We start from the raw sequence: 13,551 nt of genomic DNA, 5'->3' as shown, positions 1-13,551 counted from the left end.
CACCTAAGCTATCCAGGAGAAAAGTGAAGCTTTCTGTGTATTTATTTATAACCTGCTCTTCATTCTAAACATTGAATCCACATTTATCCTATTTCTTTTGCAGGTACTTATATCTGAAGGCCTAGGGCGGTATGCAAAGGACCCTAAATTTGTTTCAGCTACTAAACATGAGATTGCTGATGCTTGTGACATGACTATTGATGAGATGGAAAGCGCAGCAAGTAACCTTCTCAATGGAAATATTAGCAATGGGACCAATGGGGATATGTTCCCCATTTTAAGCAGGCAAGATTATGAACTTCAAGACTTTGGTCCTGGTTATAGTGATGAAGAACCAGACACTGGTAGATATGAAGAAGACTTAGCTGATGAAATGATATGCATTACAACCTTATAGTATTTAGCAAGAAACAAATAAATAATTTTTAATAACAGAAAAAGTGCCTCATAGTTCAAAGATGATCGGCACTAGTTGGAATTAATAACTAATCAAGCTTTGTACAAGTGATGTCACACCTTAAGGAAGCCATAATTTATTTATCAGTAAGTGTCTCCAGGTTGTTGAAATGTGATCAAAGCTGTAGTACGTCAAGTCCTTTATCACAGAATCTTCATTTCCTCAGTAGGAATAGAGTTATGTAAAACCAAGCCGATTCTGAAGATCCCATTTCCAGAGGACTAGAGAAGAGTTCTGAGGTGTAATATCTTGCCTGTCTTTCAAACTTGTGCTGCTGTCATTCATAGTGAAGCAGGGGTTTCTAAATGAAAAATGTGTGTAGGTCCAGCACAAAAATATGTGGTGAAGACCACTATGTGAGACAGGTGATGGCAATCAAAAGTGTCATTACCTCAGCATTCAATAGCATATCAAATGTTCACTGCATTCAGCATATCCATTCTAATATTGTTTTCAAACTTGCCTCCTGATTTATTTTTCTTAACGCTCTTCTAAAATATGTCAAACTCTACCTACCAGAAATCATTGGAAAAAAGAACCTAAAAACATTTCTGTCATATGTAACATTAGTTTACATAGGAAAATATCATTCAGATAGTCTGTTTTATGACTATCATGTTAAGGGCAAAATATACTGGAAAATTGCATTCTTACTAATGCACTTGCAACCAGGTTAAAGTAGAATTAGTTAAGATAGTTTGTTAAAAATTATATAGTAGAAATTACTGTAAATGAATTGTAATATACAATAATTTGTATTTGTAAAGAGATGTTCTATATTTTGTAATTATTGTACCGTAATTGAACTGCAGCAATATTTATGAAACCTAATTATTGTAATTCTCCGCAGAATTCTAGATATAAGTATTTTTACTTGGAATATATAGAGCTATAGGATAAATATTTAACTAGAGCCACCACTCAATGTAAATCTCTTTTTGGGTAAAGTGTCAGGTTTAGAGAAACTTGACAATATTCAGATTTTATAAAATATTTTGAGTCAATAAGAATCGCTCTTTACATAAGGGATGCACAGATGTCTATTTTCAGTCTTATATTCAGAAAGTTAAAAGAATGGAAATTATCTGCTAACTTTTTTGACTGACAATAAGCTGTGATCTTTTTATTATAAATATCTTCAAATTATAGATAAATACTAAATTAATTGAAAAAATTGACCAAGTCTTCATTGGTCTTGAGACATTTATAATTTTATCACAACTAAATTGACCGAGTAGCCTAATTCTATATTCGGAATATGGGGCAGAAAAAATTTCGCAGTTGGATGAAAATGTCTTAATTCCAATACTGTATACTAATTATTCTGCTCATAATAAAAAAACAAGATAAAAGGACTCTCCACAGAACCAATCAGATTCCCGATATGTAAAAATACTACTTTATTGCCTCTCCTCTTTTGCTGTTCTATAGGCAGATTATATACTTTAAAGGATTTATTTTTATGCAATTGAAAGAGGGCTTAGGTTTTGTTCATGATGCAGTAAAACCCTGATATGAATTCCTGATACAAATACAATTTTGGGGGGAAATGTCAAAATCTTCTATTTTATTAACACTGAATAAATCTGACTTGCGCTGCCAAGTTACCTTATCAGGGTTTACCTGTACTTAACAAGATAGGTAGCAATTCAGGTCACATTTTTAAAATGTGACATATAAAACATGTCAATAAACATTTTGTACATAATGAAAGTTTGCTATGGATACCTTACAGACCTCTTCTTGAATCATTCTTATTTCAAATGCCAGGATAATAACTTAAGGGTTTGTAAATTATTTCTTGACCTACATCATTTTGTATTAAAGCAAATGCAAAATGTTCTTCAGAATAAAACGGTGTAATAATTTTATTATACTTGGGGCTCCTTTGTCTAACACTTTGAACCAGTGTACTCTCCAAAAGTTAAACTCTTACTGCAGCATTCGACGTATCGGTGGTCTTTCATTTGGAAAATGCACTCCTAAGGATTATGCTATTCTAGCCTAAACTTTTTATGAATCATTGATCTGAAGTGTATAAAACATGCATTTAAAACTGGGAAGGCATTTTGTGTGTAAAAGGCCAGCAGTATCAGGCCCCAAGCAAAGAATTTTTTTAAAAGTAACCCATAACAAATAGGAAAATTTTCCTAAAAGCCCCTACAGGCTGTGTCAGACTGACTCCTCCTTCCAGAATGTGCTCGGTTAGGTTGTTTAGCATTAGTCACAGAACACTTTGGAAATCGAGAGAATAAAGTTTCTGTATCCTGTGAGATCACTGTAAAATTACTGTGGGTCAGATTCTCAGGGGGGTGTATGATGGTGACGCTCCACAGATTTCATTGCAGCCACCCTCTGAAAAATCAGCCCCTTTAAGGTGTCTAAAGTTGGATGCTGAAAATCACTAGTCACCTTAGAAACTCAACCTAAATTTCTTCACTACAGTGATTCCTGATAACATATTCCAAATTCTGTCGATACTGTACATGTCATTTTTATAACTATAAGGTCCCAGCCCTCCGACATATTCTCCCCAGGTGGAACCTCATGCTTGCACAAAGTTACGCTGTCTTCACTGGGATGCTACACACACACATTTTTTACATGATTAGTGTCTACCCCTGAATATTCTGATTAGACAGCCTCTTCTTAGGGCAGAGTTACTATTTTGCATGAAAATAGAGGTTTTTAAAAAACTGTAAGAAAATCTGGCTACAATATACCAGATATTCAATCTTTTAAAAAAAAGTATGAGAATATATTATAAGGATACATAAAACATCCTTTCTGCTCATTTATGGCACTGTAAGAGTGAAATAGTTTCCCCTCTATAAGTCTCTATATATTAAAATCTTGCTAATTAGATTAGATAACTCACTAATTCCTCTAATAAATATAGGAAATACTACAAATACTCAGGTAACCTTAACTATTCATTTATGCAAAATTGGCAGGTTTTGGGGGGAGGTCACTGTGTCTGAATGTATATATATAATGGCTCTAGACATTAATAAAACATTATACAGTTTCCAGTCATCAATGCATAGTCAGCCCAAACACAGGCAAATATGAACAATGTCATCTAGTATTTCAACAATATCTTCTGGGAGCCTGGAGCACAGAGGTCTATCATCCAAGGGTATGTCTACACTACGAGAGTAGTTAAATTTTACTTAAAGTGAATTTGTGGAACTGATATTACAAAGTCGAACGTGTGTATCCACACTAAGAACAGTAATTTGACTTTTTGAGTCCACACTAATGGGGCAAGCGTCGACATTGGAAGCGGTGCACTGTGGGCAGCTATCCCACAGTTCCCGCAGTCCCCGCTGCCCATTGGAATTCTGGGTCGAGCCCCCAATGCCTGCTGGGGCCAAAAATGTGTCGAGGGTGGTTTTGGGTAACTGTCCTCATCCAACTCCCACTCCCGCCCTCCCTCTGTGAAAGCACCGGCAGGCAATCAGTTCGTGCACTTTTCTGGTGATTGACAGCACGGACGCCACAGCACTGCGAGCATGGAGCCCGCTGCAATCATCGCTGCAGTTATGGCCGTTGTCAACACCTCGCACCTTATCATCCACCTTTTTCAGAGGCAGATGCTGAGAAATCGGGCAAGGAGGCTACGGCAGCGTGGTGAGGACATTAAGTCTGAGAGGGGCACAGACCTCTCACAAAGCACGGGATCTCGCGCCGTGAACATCATGGTGGCAATGGGTCATGTTGATGCTGTGGAACGGCGATTCTGGGCCCGGGAAACAAGCATGGACTGGTGGGACCGCATAGCGCTGCAGCTCTGGGATGAATCACAGTGGCTGCGAAACTTTCGGATGCGTAAGGGAACTTTCCTGGAACTTTGTGAGTTGCTGTCCCCTGCCCTGAAGCGCAAGGACACACGGATGCGAGTAGCCCTGACTGTGCAGAAGTGAGTGGCCATAGCCCTCTGGAAGCTTGCAACGCCAGACAGCTACCGGTCAGTCGCGAATCACTTTGGAGTGGGCAAATCTGCCGTGGGGGTTGCTGTGATGCAAGTAGCCAACGCAATCGTTGAGCTACTGCTCTCAAAGGTAATGCCCCTGGGAAACGTGCAGGTGATCATAGATGGCTTCACTGCGATGGGATTCCCAAACTGCGGTGGGGCTATAGATGGAACTCACATCCCTATCCTGGGACCAGCCCACCAGGCCAGCCAGTACATTAACCGAAAGGGCTACTTTTTCAATGGTGCTGCAAGCACTGGTGGACCATAGGGGACATTTTACCAACATCAACGTTGGATGGACGGGCAAGGTTCATGATGCTCACGTTTTCAGGAACTCTGGTCTATTTAGACGGCTGCAGGAAGGTATTTACTTCCCGGACCATAAAAATAATTGTTGGGGATGTGGAGATGCCTATAGTCATCCTCGGGGACCCAGCCTACCCGCTAATGCCCTGGCTCATGAAGCCCTATACAGGCGCCCTGGACAGTGAAAAAGAACTCTTCAACTACCGGCTGAGCAAGTGCAGAATGGTGGTGGAGTGTGCTTTTGGACGTCTCAAGGGGAGATGGAGAAGATTACTGACTCGCTCTGATCTCAGCGAAACCAATATCCCCATTGTTATTGCTTGCTGTGTGCTCCACAATCTCTGTGAGAGCAAGGGGGAGACGTTTATGGTGGGGTGGGAGGTTGAGGCAAATCGCCTGGCTGCTGATTACGCCCAGCCAGACAGCCGGGCAATTAGAAGAGCCCAGCGGGACGTGCTGTGCATCCGGGAAGCTTTGAAAGCTAGGTTTCAGAGTGAGCAGGGTAACCTGTGACTATTAAGTTTGTTTAAACAGAAGCTGAACCTGCCCCCATTTCTTTACCCAGTTAATGTTGACTATCCTCTCCAGTTACCAACCCCCTTCCCCTCCTTCCAAAACACCTTTAACAATAAAATAAATGAAACTTTGTTCATTAACACCGTTTTCTTTATTAAGGATTTCGTGGTAGTGTTGAAACTGGGACGCAGACTGTGGTGGGGAGCGGGTGTAGTGATGGAAAGGACGCTTCTAAACTCAAGGAATGACAGGCTCCTGCTCCTAGAGCGGTCCGCAGTGGTGGACTGGTTGTTTCAACGGAGCCTGCCACCCCTCCTTTTCAGGACTCTGTGTGTCGGGGCTATATGACTTTGTGGCGGGGAAGGGCGGTTACAGATCCCCTGCTGCGTGGCTCTGTCATCTAGGACAGCTGCATAAGATCTGTAACCGCCCTCCCACGCCACAAACTCACATAGTCCCCCCACACAGAACAGGAAAACCACCTCCCAGACTGACCAGGGTGCCTAGTGACTGCAATGTGTGTGTGACCTTCTGCTGAACCTGCCCCCGTGTCTGTACCCTGGTAAAGGTGACTGTCCTCTCCAATTAATAACCCCCTTACCCCCCTTCAAACACACTCTCCTTTAAAAGAACATGATGGAAACAGTAATTAACAGAAACGTATTTTTTATTAACAACTACACAGGGGATGAAACTGGGACAGGGGCTTGGGTGAGGTGCTTTTGGAGTGAAGGAAAGGACTTATCAAATCTTTGGGAATGAGAGCCTTCTGTTACTTGAGCAGTCTGCAGGGGTGGAGTGACTGTTTTCACGGCCCCTTCTCCCCTCCTTCTTGGGACTTTGGGTGAGGGGGGGATGGGACTTTGTGGCGGGGGAGGGTGGTTAGAGATAGAATGCAGCGGGACTCTGTCCTCCTGCCTCCGGTCCTGCAGAACATCTACAAGGCGCCGAAGCGTGTCCGTTTGCTCCCTCATTAGTCCAAGCAGCATTTGAGTCGCCTGCTGGTCTTCCTGCCGCCGCCTGTCCTCCCGTTTGCTGTGTGATCACTGGTATTGCGACATGTTCTCCCTCCACTGGGTCTGCTGTGCTGCCTCGGCTCGGGAGCAGCCCATAAGTTCTGAGAACATCTCGTCCCGTGTCCTTCTCTTTCGTCGCCTGATCTGCGCCAGCCTCTGGGAGGGGGATGCCGGGGTAGCTCGGGAGACACTCGCAGCTGTGGGATGGGAAAAAGGGAGTGAATTCCTCAGAAAGATACAGTTTTGCGAACAATGAATATAGTCTTTCTCTGTGAACAAGACCATGCACAGCACCTATCACATGCGCACTCAGTACAAGGTCGAATTTTTGGCCTTCCCATTGAGTGCCTGGGGTCTTGCTGTACAGATCACACAAGCGGAGCCGGACAACGGAATTCGGCTAGCAGGCAGACATGGTAAGCTGTAGACTTTTGGCTGCTTAAAGCTTAATTTATAGCAGTGCTCTCCTTTCACGTTCCAAGCAATGCTCCTAGCGTTGGCCAGTTCCTGCTGCCGGCAATCCGGCCAGCATGAACTCTGCCCCTGTCCCACCCCCCTCACGGCTGTCCCCGGGAAAGATCCCTGCATGCTGCCCCTGTCACGCCTCCTCCGCGTGGCTGTAAACAGACGGTTACAGTTATGTAAAGGAACAGGCAATCAGTCCCAATACTAACATTCTCCTAATTCAAAGCAGGTCACCATGAGTGATATAACTCTGATGAGGATTTCGGAGACAGAGAAAGACCGCATGCTGCGTGAATGCCAGCAAGCACCAGGGCCATATGCCGCCATGCTTTGCGAGGCAATGATCCCGGAGTACTTGCTGCTAGCCTGGCGCGGAAAAGTTTCCTACCATGGAGGATGCAATAAGGCCGCTCTCCCCAGGAACCTGATGCAAAGGCTTTCACAATACCTCCAGGAGACCTTCGTGGAGATGTCCCAGGAGGATTTCTGCTCTATCCCCGGACATATTGACAGAATTTTCCAGTAGCTGCACTGGCAAGGACTAAAAAGTAAAGCGCCTAGGGCAAACTAATCATGAAAAAAACATTGTTAAGATACGATTCCTATTCTGTTCAAAATAAATGTTTAAAACACTTACCTACTGATGTTTCCCCTGATTCACGGTCCGGGTTACCGCCTTGGGAGGGTTGGTAGAGGATCTCCATGAGGGTGATGAAGAGATCCTGGCTGTCGGGGAAATCAGCGTTGAAAGCGCTGTCGACTGCCTCGTCCTCCTCATCTTCCCCGTCCGCGAACATCTCCGAGGAAGCGGCTGTCGACAATACCCCATTGTCAGAGTCCACGGACAGTGGTGGGGTAGTGGTGGCGGCCGCACCTAGAATGGAATGCAGTGCCTCGTAGAAACGGCATATGTGGGGCTGGGATCTGGAGCGTCCATTTGACTCTTTGGTCATCTGGTACCCTTGTCTCAGCTCCTTGATTTTCACGCGGCACTGCGTTGCATCCCGGATGTATCCTCTCTCCGTCATGGCTTTTGAGATCTTCTCGTAGATCTTCACATTCCGTTTTTTCGATCGCAACTCCAAAAGCACGGACTCATCACCCCACACAGCGATCAGATCCAAGACTTCCCGATCAGTCCATGCTGGGGCCCTCTTTCTATTCTGCGATTGCACGGTCACCTCTGCTGGAGAGCTCTGCATCGTTGCCAGTGCTGCTGATCTCGCCACGATGTCCAAACACGAAATGAGATTCAAACTGGCCAGACAGGAAAAGGAATTCAAATTTTCCCGAGGCTTTTCCTGTGTGGCTGGTCAGAGCATCCGAGCTCGGACTGCTGTCCAGAGCGTCAACAGAGTGGTGCACTGTGGGATACCTCCCGGCGCTATTCGCATCGACTTCCATCCACTCCTATCCTAATTCAACATGGCCATGTCAAATTTAGCGCTACTCCCCTCGTCGAGGAGGAGTACAGAAATCGATTTAAAGAGACCTCTATGTCGAAATAAATAGCTTCGTTGTGTGGACGGGTGCAGGGTTAATTCGAGTTAACGCTGCTAAATTCGACATAACCTCCTAGTGTAGACCAGGCCCAAGAAAGTGGTATGCAACCTCATAATCTGAGAAAACTTTTCATTTTAAGTTTATTTTTTAAATAAGATGAGTAAATACATTTCTGTTTCTGAAATGAAGATAGGTACAATTAAATTAGGTCTATTATAAATGTGTATTATAATCCGACCCATCAGGTTTGCTGTGTTTGATAGCTGCATGCTTCAACTATAGTTACATCTCTTGTTAGCAGTTCAGCTGAAACCACACCTTTGCAAGCAGGCTTTAGACTATAAAGCCTTTACATGAAAACTCAGGCTGTAGAAACAACTGACTGAATTTTTTTTTTCCTTGAGAGCAGGAGCGGAGCCAGGGTTTTTGGCACCGTAGGCGAGGGTCCTTGTGCGCTCCCGGTCATCGTCGGCAATTCTGCGGCAGGGGGGTCCTTCCGTGCTCCCAGTCTTCGGGGCACTTTGGCGGCGGGTCCCGGAGCGAGTGAAGGACCTGCCGCAGAACTGCCACCGAAGACCCGGAGCGTGGAAGGACCCCCCACCGCCACCGAATTGCCGTCCCCCCAAATCCTGGTGCCCTCAGCGACCGCCTAGGTCCCCTAAATGGAAGCACTGGCCCTGCTCGAGAGACTAACAAAATACAGCTTCACAAATACTGCTAATTTTCTTCTGTTTTTGAAAGCAATTTCCACATTGAAGGAAACATGAAATAAGAATATTTATACAAAATGTTGTTTTTGACCAATTTTCATTTGTTTAGCCCTTTTTGTTATGCTGAATATTTGTGCGTGAATAATATGATCTGCCAGGGACCTCAACCTGTGTCTGAGACACTTATTGCCATGGGAATGATGGTAATGGCTCTAGCAAGATTCAACAGATGGCTTTGGTGGGACAACAAAAAGAATGAACAATGCCTACACAGCACAGAGTAACAGTGAAAATGCTGGTATGTTTAATGACATCAACGTTCCCAGCTCAAGTCGTTTTTGTTGTAACTAACTGTCTTAGCACATGGAAGGCTCTTAAGGCAGGATTCGTCTGCTTATTTGGGAGTGTCCATCAATTATGTAACACATTTTTGGGTGATTTTTCAAGAGCCACCCCCCTCTCCTTGTAACACTGAAACAAATACTGTCATACAAAATTAAGGCCCCACCCAGGCAACCCCTGATCTGCTACATAATTTATGGAAAGCCTCTTTAAAGGAAAATATGTAAGTAGACGGCGCTGACAACGTTACTCAAATACACACTATAGCAAAAAAGCATTAATCAGATAAAAAGTCAGAGCCAGATTCTCTGGATCAGCCAAGCTGTGCTCAGAGTAAACAAGACATGGAGGAGTAAAGTGGCTTTAATACATCTTTATGCTTTCCCAGTGCTGGCACTGCTAGGCACCAGCCCAGTCCCCAGAATATGGTAAAGCATATTACACCGTTAGCCCCCAGCAGCCATTACAACAGCCTGGGATCTGTTGGAGCTGAGGACCATCTAACCAGGAATACAGCAGCAGCAGTCAGGGGGGTGACACAGGAACCGCTTATTGTGACTCTGCACCACCCTTAGGATTCCCATAGGTAGGCAAAATGCTCATTGGCCGATTCACTGCCTTTAAGGCTGCTTTGCACCAAAGGAACGTCACAAAGCAGTCCTGCATTCTGGAGCACTGAGGCCTAAATCAATAAAGCAACTAGAGTAGCATGACCATGAAAATACTGGTTAAAGGCGTGAACAAATATCGCAATATGTACATGTATTTTTAGGTGCAGGAAAAAATGTATTTGAGGACTTGTTTTTAATTATGTGATTGAACATTCTAGTAATGTGTATGCATAAAAAGCACAACTGCAGCTGTGTGCGCAAAATTTACTTTGTCATTTCCTGACCCTTTAAATGCTCTACTATGATACCACAGCATTCACTTAATGCAGTATAGAATGCGTGTATGGTTTTAAGTTATAGCACACTGTAGCTAGGGAATGCGCTGCAATAATATAAACAATTCCTATGCCAAAAATGTGACCCTGGTATACTATACTATTCATCATCACATATAAGGACTTCCACCACTATGCAGCCCTTCAAAACTGCTTCCCACATCAATTGCACACTGCTGTGGCAAGTGTGGCTGATACATATTATTATTTTTAATGGTGTGGTACTGCTTACTCTCAATGCCAGAAAGAGACTCAAAGCTGTGCATTTTTGACTTGAAACTCTTGAATGCAATAGTACCAAGTGAAAATATTACACAGTAAAAGGCAAAGCGTATATAAGTCTCATCCTACACACAGCTGCTCGCCCTACAGAATTGCATCAGATAGGCTGACTTATAAACACAGTAGATAGTCTAACACCTAATACATTGCTATTGCTCTCCTCCTACCAACAGTATGCAGCATACAGAAATGGTTTACCTGGCTCATTATGGAAGAGTGTTCAGTGCTATCTTCTCTCTTCAGTTTTATTGTTTACGTTTTATGCAATTGCTTTAACACAGCATGTCTTTCCCTCAGTTAATTATAGGGCTCCACCAGTGCTTTGCAGCAGCACCAGGTAAGAATATCTGCCTAGAACATCTGCAGTTGTTCCTGTAGCCAACTTTCGAGTCAGCAAGTTTTTTGTACAACCTGCTTAAACTGTAAAATTCCATTTTTTCTGGAGTAAATTATTCTGCTGTTCATTGGAAGACTCAAGCAAGCTTTAACGTTACTTATTTACAGCTGTAAGCACTGTATTTACTGTACTTTCATCAATTTCCAATGCCTGCTGTCTGCTAAGCTATTGTGAGCATTTTCTCCTTCTGCATTTAATAATCATGTTTGTCCTTTACATGTTGGTAACAGTCCCTGGCTTAAGATAATACTATCTTTCACGATGGCTCAGCCGTAGGAGCACTAGCTTTATTATTTGACATCTACTTGCTCAGTAATTATATTTGTAGGATTTCTTTTAGTTCACAGACTATTTAATAAATCCACATTCTTCTGATATTAATTTTTTAGGTCTTTTTTAAAACCAGCACAGGAATCCTAGAAATGACCTCACCGCACATTAAGCGGTAGGGGCCGTTGTCCGGCTTGTAGGAAAAGATGTGTGGTCCCTTTAAAGGTTAGATAGCTAGAGAGCTGCAGCAGCTTCAGACCAGATCAGTTTGAGGATATTAACTCATTTCCCCCTCTCCCATAGGTGACTGGAAGAAAAGGGAGACTATTTAGATCCATACTGGTGCTACAAAAGCCCTCTTTTACTTGGCCCAGGTGGCGCAACACCCCCTTCCCCACCACCACCACCACTACTACCACCCTCACATGATAGCAGTTAAACACCAGGTTTTGTCATAATACTCTGTGGGAACTACTTGCTCCTTTCTCGGGGGGCTGGGAAGGAATTTTTTCCTTCATCTCCAGATTGGTCAGGGTGTGGGGGGTTTTTTTTGCCTTCCCCACAGGGGTCTCAGTTGTACCAAGTGAAAATGGGGGGGTTAGGCTATGATGTCGCAGCTCAGTATGGGGCAGATGTCCAGTGTGGTTACTCCATCGGGAAGGTCCATGGTGCTCCTTGGTAAAGGATTTAAAGGAGGTATTGTGTAAAGGAGTGGAAATGGGGGGAAGATGGGGTTTCAGGATTCTTATGATGGCAGGGAGCCACTCTCCCCCAAACCTCATTCAAGATGGAAGGGGTCATGAGGTGCCAGGAGCAGATTGGCTGTGGACCAGGAGGAGTAAAGGGGAAGAGCTGACAGCAACTCCCCTTTGCCCCCAGTTTATGTAAACGATTATGGAATTACCTGCACTGTCCACTTTTATCTGCCGGGTACTCCCTGATGTCTGGGAATGAACTTGCAGCCTAACTAAACCACCTCCAGTGTCTCCACTCCTCCTTCCGGCATACCCAGACAACAGACAATTTCTATATGGGAACTTAATTATGAACGCTAAACATTTTAGCCTTATTCTGTGAACTAATATTAGTTGTGCTCTGCAGACATTCTAACCTGAATCTACATGCTGTTGTTTTAGTTTTGACATGTTCCCATTTCTTAATAGCTTATTTTATGAAAATAGACGATGGAGAAATCTGCTACAGAAATTTGTCTATTAAATCAGGACTATGATTAAGATGGTTATGCAAGTTAAAACCGCATAATAGCAAAAACTTTCACAGGAGTTTAATTGTCGTAATGACAGCTTGTGCAAGGATTATGCACATTTCCTTGTTTACATTAAACATCATGCAGATTTTAAAAAAATCAAAGTATAAGACAGGATTTAAATGACTTTTTTTTTTAAAATGTACAAACTCTAGCAAGATTCAACAGATGACTTAGGTGGGACAACAAAAAGAATGACAGGCTGAGGCTGAATGGCAAAAATTCCCATTCAAATTTGTAGGAGTAAGGAGTGCAGAGGCAGGCTAGAATAAAGATTATTTCCCTCCCTCCTCTGCTACTAGTGGTGGGGAAAAGAAAGATTGTGATTTCCATCCTGTTTCTACTCCATTCACTATTCCATTCTATGGGGATTTCCATATTATCTTGCAACAACTCATCACAATGCAGGGCCTGTACTTCCCGTGAACTGTAATGATATCAGGAAAGCTATTAGAACACACTCAAGAAAGGGCCATTGATGGATATCTGTAAAGGATTTTTCTCAGCAAACATCCAGAACAAAGTCTGGCCATTAGGCAAGCATTATCAAAGTAGTAGAGCCAAGATGTATTTATTCTTCTTAAAGTAAATGAGCCAAGATGTTCAAGTTAACTGAACAGGGACAGACAAGCATCTATCTGATATGGTAAAAGATCTCTCTAGACCGCAGGTCATTTTGTTTTTAAAAATAAACCAACATTTACACTTTAGTAACATCCAGACCTTAAAGTCTGTTTCATCCTTTACAGCCAGGGCCGGCTCCAGGCACCAGCGCAGCAAGCAGGTGCTTGGGGTGGCCAACGCAAAGGGCGGCACGCCCAGGTCTTCGGCGGCAATTCGGCAGCGGGTCCCTCCATCCCTCTCAGAGGGAAGGACCTGCCGCCAAATTGCCGCCGAAGAATGAAGCGGCAGCGGTAGAGCTGCCGCCGATGTGCCGCCGATAGCAGCTTTTTAAAATTTTTTTTGTTAGTTGGGGCGGCAAAAACACTGGAGCCGGCCCTGTTTACAGCTGTACAATCACCTTTCATGGCCCCCTTAAACATACAATAGTGACACAAGGCAAGTTTCCATTTTGCATTATGCACCCACAACAAA

The 13,551-nt window shown here is 43.6% G+C and overlaps 1 protein-coding gene across 12 annotated transcripts in view; it reads left to right on the top strand.

Moving 5' to 3' along the window:
- CACNA1D (calcium voltage-gated channel subunit alpha1 D) overlaps positions 1-2,805 on the top strand; it is a 392,778-nt gene extending 389,973 nt beyond the window's left edge. For all 12 annotated transcript variants that reach the window (XM_065551032.1, XM_065551031.1, XM_065551034.1 and 9 more), the window contains one exon: positions 104-2,805. In XM_065551032.1, the coding sequence (XP_065407104.1) occupies positions 104-397 (294 nt within the window). In that variant the 3' untranslated portion in view covers positions 398-2,805. The remainder of the gene's footprint in view (positions 1-103) is intronic.
- Positions 2,806-13,551: the final 10,746 nt, after the last annotated feature.

The sequence above is a fragment of the Chrysemys picta genome, chromosome 7 (genome assembly GCF_011386835.1).
Source record: "Chrysemys picta bellii isolate R12L10 chromosome 7, ASM1138683v2, whole genome shotgun sequence".
In the NCBI taxonomy this organism is placed as follows: Eukaryota; Metazoa; Chordata; order Testudines; family Emydidae; genus Chrysemys; species Chrysemys picta.
This window is presented reverse-complemented; position numbering and strand designations above follow the sequence as displayed.